The following is a 6163-nucleotide window of genomic DNA, read 5'->3' on the forward strand; positions in this document are numbered from 1 at the left end:
ACAAAGACCGCAAGCGGGCCGTATTATTAGGTACACCTGCATCAACTAATCTAACGTGGCATTCATTTCATGCAGTGTTTTACTCTTATCAAACAAAATGAAAAATGCCCCAAAGGTGGGTCATTCCAGAATTGGAGGACATTTCATATAATCCGTGCACAAAATGAACATGCACATATTGTCTAAATAACTGTTTCCCTGAGACAAAATGTAATTGTAGCTGCAGTAATTCCTATATATTATTGAATGATTTTTCTCTTGTTGCGCTATTCACATATTGAATGTGCTTTTAAATCAGCTTTTTGGTGTGTTATTTTGATGATCTGTTGACCTCATTAATTATATCACAGTCCAGGCATACTCTGAATTAGAGTAATTTGTGTCTGGACATGGCAATGCTCTTCCTATAAAACCTTTTTAGCCACCAGAAGGAGGGGTTCTAAAAGTTTTACCAGTTCCCACCATTATGACCAATACTAAAATACAGTTATGGCATGTCCATCAAAAACGATGCACAGGGTTTTTTTCTTTCTTTTTTTCGTTTCACATACCATCGGACTACATGTGGTACATGCACCACACTTTGTGAATCTATAGGAAGAAAAAAAAGTGAGTTACGCAACTCTGCAAAAATCACAGCTGATGTTAAGTCCTCACTTCTTCTTTTCATTATATTTCAATGTTTTCGGCCAGTATGGGGTGTCACTTATCAAATGCTTATAGCAGCATCGTGTTTTCTTCAATTTTTTGTTCATTTTAATTCCTGATACCACTAAAGGTGTCACAGAGGACAAACAGATTGAAAGTAAAACATTGATGCCTGAAATTACTGTTTTGGCCATATCAATGAACTTAGTGAAGATGAAGAACTAAAGTGATTTTGGTCATTATCAACAAAACTATTGAAAATAGGTACATCAGCATTTAAATCGCAAGCCATATTTTGATGTCATTGTTATATTTGTTCAAACAAATGTGCCCTTAACTCTACCAGGTGTCTAATATGAACAAAAACTGAAGAAACAGGTGTCAGATTTTTTTCATATGCTGAAATAAGGCTGATTTTGTCTCAATTTACCTTCAAATTTACTTATGCAGTGTTGGCATTAGGCGTGGTCAGCATAACACAAAACAGATATGTACGTATACTTGAAAAATTAGGAAAGACTGAAAAGCGTTTAACAGCAGTGTGATGTGTTATTTGTCGTAGCTGCAGAGCCTGCATTATTTACTGTTACAGCTACAGAGTGACTTTAATAGTGATCCAATGAAAGTTCAATATTTGTTTAGCTCAGTCACATAGCCATAAATGCTTCCTCACTAAATGCATGAGAGAGTGTGGATATATTAAACGACGCAGGGTGGATGTGACAAATCATTCTCTTGCAAAACAACACTGAAGATTTTTCAGTTATTTTGCTAATGAAAGCTCAAACTGCAGACAGCTTAACACAGCTTTTGTTTTCTAATATTAACAATATAGTAGAACGCAGGCCTTGACTTGAATGCAGACCTTGACTTGAATGCAGACATGTGAAAAATATTACACTATAAGCCCCTCAACCAACTATATAAGCAAATAGAAAGCAAAGACAATTTATCCATCCATCCATCCATCTATCCACCCAGCCAATTAAATAGAATTAAAAGCATTTTTTGTCTCGGTTTGCATCAATTGAAAGACAATCGTGGTGATGCTGCCTGCCTTGACCTCCATGTGTAAATATAACATAGATACGTATGCTGTATGAGGATATCTGTATAGTATAGATGTCTCAACTCCCCTCAACTCCTTGCAGAGGATAAACTAAGAATATGAAAAGAAAATATGACTATGAATACGGTTGAATTCAATGTTTAAATAATATATCAGTTACCAGAATGCTTTTTGTGTGTTTCCCAGTATGTGTCAGCTACAGCACTATAACCTAGTGGACTAAAGGCATTAAGATACTGGACTAATGTTTAGTAGTAGTAGTAGTAGTAGTAGTGGTAGTAGTAGTAGTAGTAGTGGTAGTCGTAGTAGTAGTAGTAGTAGTAGTAGTAGTAGTAGTAGTAGTAGTACTGTTATGTTCTGCTTAATAATTATATCTATAAGATAAATAAAATATGGTGGATTTTTCTTTTTTATTATTATTATTTATTTATTCTCATTCCGCAACGAGTAGAAAGCCCATTGTGTCGAAGTTTCCCAGCATCACTGAGCAATTTTGCAGCCTCTATCGGCAATCATGCGCAACTAGTTCAATGTTTTTTCAATGTTTTGGGGTTGTTGTTTTTTTAGCTAATTAATTAATCGGAAGTTACTTGATAGTGATGAAACAGACATACACATATTAACCTTACACATGTAATATTTTCAATTAATATCGCCCTTAGAGTTCTCCGTCAAGCTAGTCCGTTGTTCTTAACCGTCCGCTGGAAACAAATCCTTGGTCCCAGTGGTCCGCGTTACGCGTTCGCATTTTTCTGTGTCGACATTTGTTTTATGTTCTCAAGGTAAATGTTGTTTATTATTTATTCTTAATGGAAGGGGTGCCTTGTCTCCGTGTGCCTCATTGCCATGCACAGAAATTAAGGTAATCGCCAGCAAAATAACCTTTAAATTATTCGTGGTTAGCATGGCTAGTAAGGACATGAGCGATTGTTTGTATCTAGTGTTGTTTATCTACTTGGCTTGTCGTAATGTAAAAGTCATTGTTGTGTGTGTAATACACAGGGAACACTTGCAGTCCCAAAATTTCCTGGACCGAAATGTATGTATTGTGAAAGAGCCTACCGGGACTGTCCTTGTACCCATTTTACCTCCATGTTTACAACACCTTGAGCAAAACTTTCTCAAAGATGTGACAGTTGTTTGGTGCCAGGTGACGAACACTTATTGAATTAAAGAAATTCACTTTAAAATGCCGCTCCAACTTGGCTTCACATCATCAACAGGCTTCTGCGCTGTCCAAGAAGCAGAGATGCAGGCGGAGGGGTGATAAGCTTGAAGATCTCCTCCAGGAGTTGCTGAAATCTCATGGAGAAAGTTGGACAAAGGAGGTGAGGGACGATCTGCCTCGCAGCTTCCAGCGGCATGGAGATTTGGTCCTGCTAGGGCACAACTGTTTCTCCCTACCTGTATGGAAGAAATTTGGTAATATTGCCAGATTCCAGTGTGCTTATTGGTTTAAGCAAACATCAGTTGGTTTACAAACGTTTTTTTCTTTCTGTTTATTTTAGATCAACAGCTATGGCACACTGTAGCCAAAGGCCTTGGAGCCAAACGACTGGCAACGATGAATCGAATATCCAGTGATGGTTTCCGATCACCGCAAGTGACTGTTCTGCTGGGAGAGCAAAGCTGGGTCAAACATGTGGACAATGGCATTACGTGAGTCCTTTGCAGTGTGTGTGGATCATTTAATTTACTCCTATTGTTTACTAGTAGGCCATACATATGCTCGGCATGCAGAACATTAAGCACACCACATTATTATGCATTTTTTCATAATAAATGAATGAAACCAGAAAAACAATGCAGCTGTGTGACATTTTTTGGGGAGATTATTGCTCTAAATGTCTGTCTGTCTAATTGCAGGTATGAGTTTGATGTCACCAAATGTATGTTTTCTGCTGGAAATATAACAGAGAAGCTGCGGGTTGCTGGATTTGATTGCAGGGGCGAGACCGTGGTTGATTTATATGCAGGTAAGCAAATTGTATGGTCTGTGTAGTTTGGGTTTCCATTAAACAGCAAGTCACTGTTAATATCTTTCCTGACATTTTTGTTTATGTGCAGCATAGTTTTTAGTAGTAGTATGCAGCCCACGGCAAGAAAACAACATGCATCATTGAAATTACTTTTGTTCATTTTTATGCTATTAGGTATAGGATACTTCACGCTTCCGTATCTGGTCCATGCGGGTGCGGCACATGTCCACGCCTGCGAGTGGAACCCACATGCGGTTGAGGCACTGCGTAAAAACCTAGTCATCAACCAAGTACATGACCGCTGCACGGTTCACCCAGGGGATAATCGAAAAGTAATGTATTTTCTATGTGCTCTTCAGCCTCAATATACCTGAACACGCACCTGACACAGCATTAAGTTCACCAACAGTGTACCACAGTATACTGAGGAGTAGTGGAGGCACACGGTGTTATTCCGAGGTGTTAATAGATAATGCTATCTAACCTATGAGGGACAGAATGATAGAAAAAAAGTCTTAATATTATGCAGAAACTACAAGCACTTTAGTGAAAAGCTTTTCCAACTGTGTCAGGATGGAGACTTATAGGAAAGTTTGACATTAGGAAAGGTTGGAACCTCAGTAATAAATACTACAGGCAACAGATGGGTCTACCATATTCAAGGAACTGTATATTTTGGTTCAAAGTACTAGGATCCTTTTTGTTTTGTTCAGGTCCAACTGTGTGACATTGCAGACCGGATAAATCTGGGCCTCATTCCGAGCTCTGAGGACGGATGGCCAGTCGCTTGTCGCCTGCTGAAGAAAACAACTGGTGGTATCCTACACATTCATCAAAACGTTACATCAGCAAATGCCATGGCCTGGCATGAAGAGAATGATGCCGACTACAGCGCGTCCGGGAAGAGAGCGGACAGAGAGGCGTGGCAGGCCTGGGCTACTGCCACCGCAAACCGCATTGTGTGTCTTTTGACGAAACTCACGACTACGACATGGAGAGCAAACATCCAACACATTAAACACGTAAAGTCATACGCACCTCATGTGCATCATGTTGTGCTGGACTTGGAGTGCAGACCAGTCTGAATGATGATCATAATCATTACAGGCAGCACGACCTACATATTTTAGATATGTACAGACACACTGAATCCTGCCACTTAGGTTTAGTGTCATTCAAGAGACAATGAGCAGTTTCATTTGAGTTGACTTCATCATTGGAAACAGATTGGTTTGGTGTATATAGGGCATAGCTTCTACTTATACACATTTTAATGGCACTACAATTTGGCATACTCACAATTCAGGGCACTATGTTGTATGGTGCTTCAAGATACAATTGAGTTGCCTTAAGTTTTTTTAGATACCAGCTGTCATTGGTCCTATTTTTTGCTTTTAAACTTGAAATATGAGTGTTGTCTGGTGTCAGTGAAATCAACTAATCTCTCATTAAGCAGCACTTAAGCAAATAGGAAGCAATTCTTCTAAAAAGTAGGCTTCAAGCTCTTGAATGCCGCTCCCAGTCGAAGTTTATCATTAATCGAAATAAAATTTGGAGAATTTCACACTGTAACAAGTCCATACCTTTAGCCATTAGTCTGCGACCTTAAAGCTAACCAAACACAAAACAGGAAATGCGTAGGTTTTGCCAACTGATGTATGAACAGAAACGGTGCAGCAACGTATTCTGATGTTCGATTACAGCACTGCCGTCCACATATGTTATTTCAGTCTATCGGACTGCTTCTAGGTGGCCTATGTGGGCAGCAGCACAATGCCCATTCAAATGATAAAAGTGTGATAAAAACTGCTTTGTTATTTTTGTGTAAACGTATGGTTTTATACTGTAAGTACAATATGCACTGCTATTTTTATCATAAATAAACCACACATTTTTATTGGTTGTTTTTATAGGTGTTTTTCAGATTCTTGGGCATTCTACTCATTTAAATGGGGAAACAAAGGCGATTAATCCACTCAGAGTAGTTTTAAATGAGTTTGCTAATTCATTAGTTGTCAGTCGATTCATTTTCAGACCTCTAAATTCAAGGCACCGTTGTAAATAGTGGCTTGTGAGTGATTCCGAACAGTCTAAAAGTTTCTTTTCTCTAATTCCCCAGAGCTACAGGTCCTTGACTAAACATTTCTCACTTTTCTGTTTTTTCATGCTAGTGTTGGAGGACAGCAGGATGGACTTGTGGTTATTTTGTCTGTCTACCTTGCAATTCTGCAGTTCATGTTTAAAATCTAGGCTCTGGCCTTGTATGGCCTATGCAACATTTCCCATGATGCATGAATGAAAATATAGGGGTGACTTTTTTTCTGTGAGCCAATGCATGTAAAAAGAAGAAGGTCATCATGGTGCAGTTTTGTAATGAACACAAATTATATTATTAAACAAAGATGGCAAATAGGTAAGATGTGATTTATGACCTATTTATTATTTATGACTGATGACCTCACATTTA

The 6163-nt window shown here is 38.6% G+C and overlaps 1 protein-coding gene across 4 annotated transcripts; it reads left to right on the plus strand.

Annotated features, from left to right (window-relative positions):
- Positions 1–2398: 2398 nt before the first annotated feature.
- Positions 2399–5605, plus strand: tyw2 (tRNA wybutosine-synthesizing protein 2). 4 transcript variants are annotated; one of them, XM_088393782.1, is made up of 7 exons: positions 2399–2579; positions 2720–2756; positions 2941–3139; positions 3226–3376; positions 3584–3693; positions 3871–4028; positions 4410–5605. In XM_088393782.1, exons 1-7 carry the CDS (start codon positions 2527–2529, stop codon positions 4779–4781), a joined length of 1080 nt encoding a protein of 359 aa, XP_088249908.1. In that variant the 5' UTR covers positions 2399–2526; the 3' UTR covers positions 4782–5605. The 4 variants fall into 4 exon arrangements, with proteins under 4 accessions (XP_088249908.1, XP_088249891.1, XP_088249900.1 ...); XM_088393765.1 differs by having other exon boundaries at positions 2401–2579; positions 2720–2867; XM_088393774.1 differs by having other exon boundaries at positions 2419–2499; positions 2720–2867.
- Positions 5606–6163: the final 558 nt, after the last annotated feature.

This window comes from Syngnathus floridae, chromosome 1 (assembly GCF_059516105.1).
Source record: "Syngnathus floridae isolate MCC-2025c chromosome 1, RoL_Sflo_1.0, whole genome shotgun sequence".
Taxonomy (NCBI): Eukaryota; Metazoa; Chordata; class Actinopteri; order Syngnathiformes; family Syngnathidae; genus Syngnathus; species Syngnathus floridae.

Excerpts from the sequence above, each read along its gene's own strand:
- tyw2 (XM_088393765.1), top strand. The coding sequence starts at position 2,527 with ATGGAAGGGGTGCCTTGTCTCCGTGTGCCTCATTGCCATGCACAGAAA. Across the intron at positions 2,868-2,940 it reads TGACAGTTGTTTGGTGCCAG|GCTTCTGCGCTGTCCAAGAA; the intron begins GTGACGAACACT and ends CATCATCAACAG. Across the intron at positions 4,029-4,409 it reads ACCCAGGGGATAATCGAAAA|GTCCAACTGTGTGACATTGC; the intron begins GTAATGTATTTT and ends TGTTTTGTTCAG.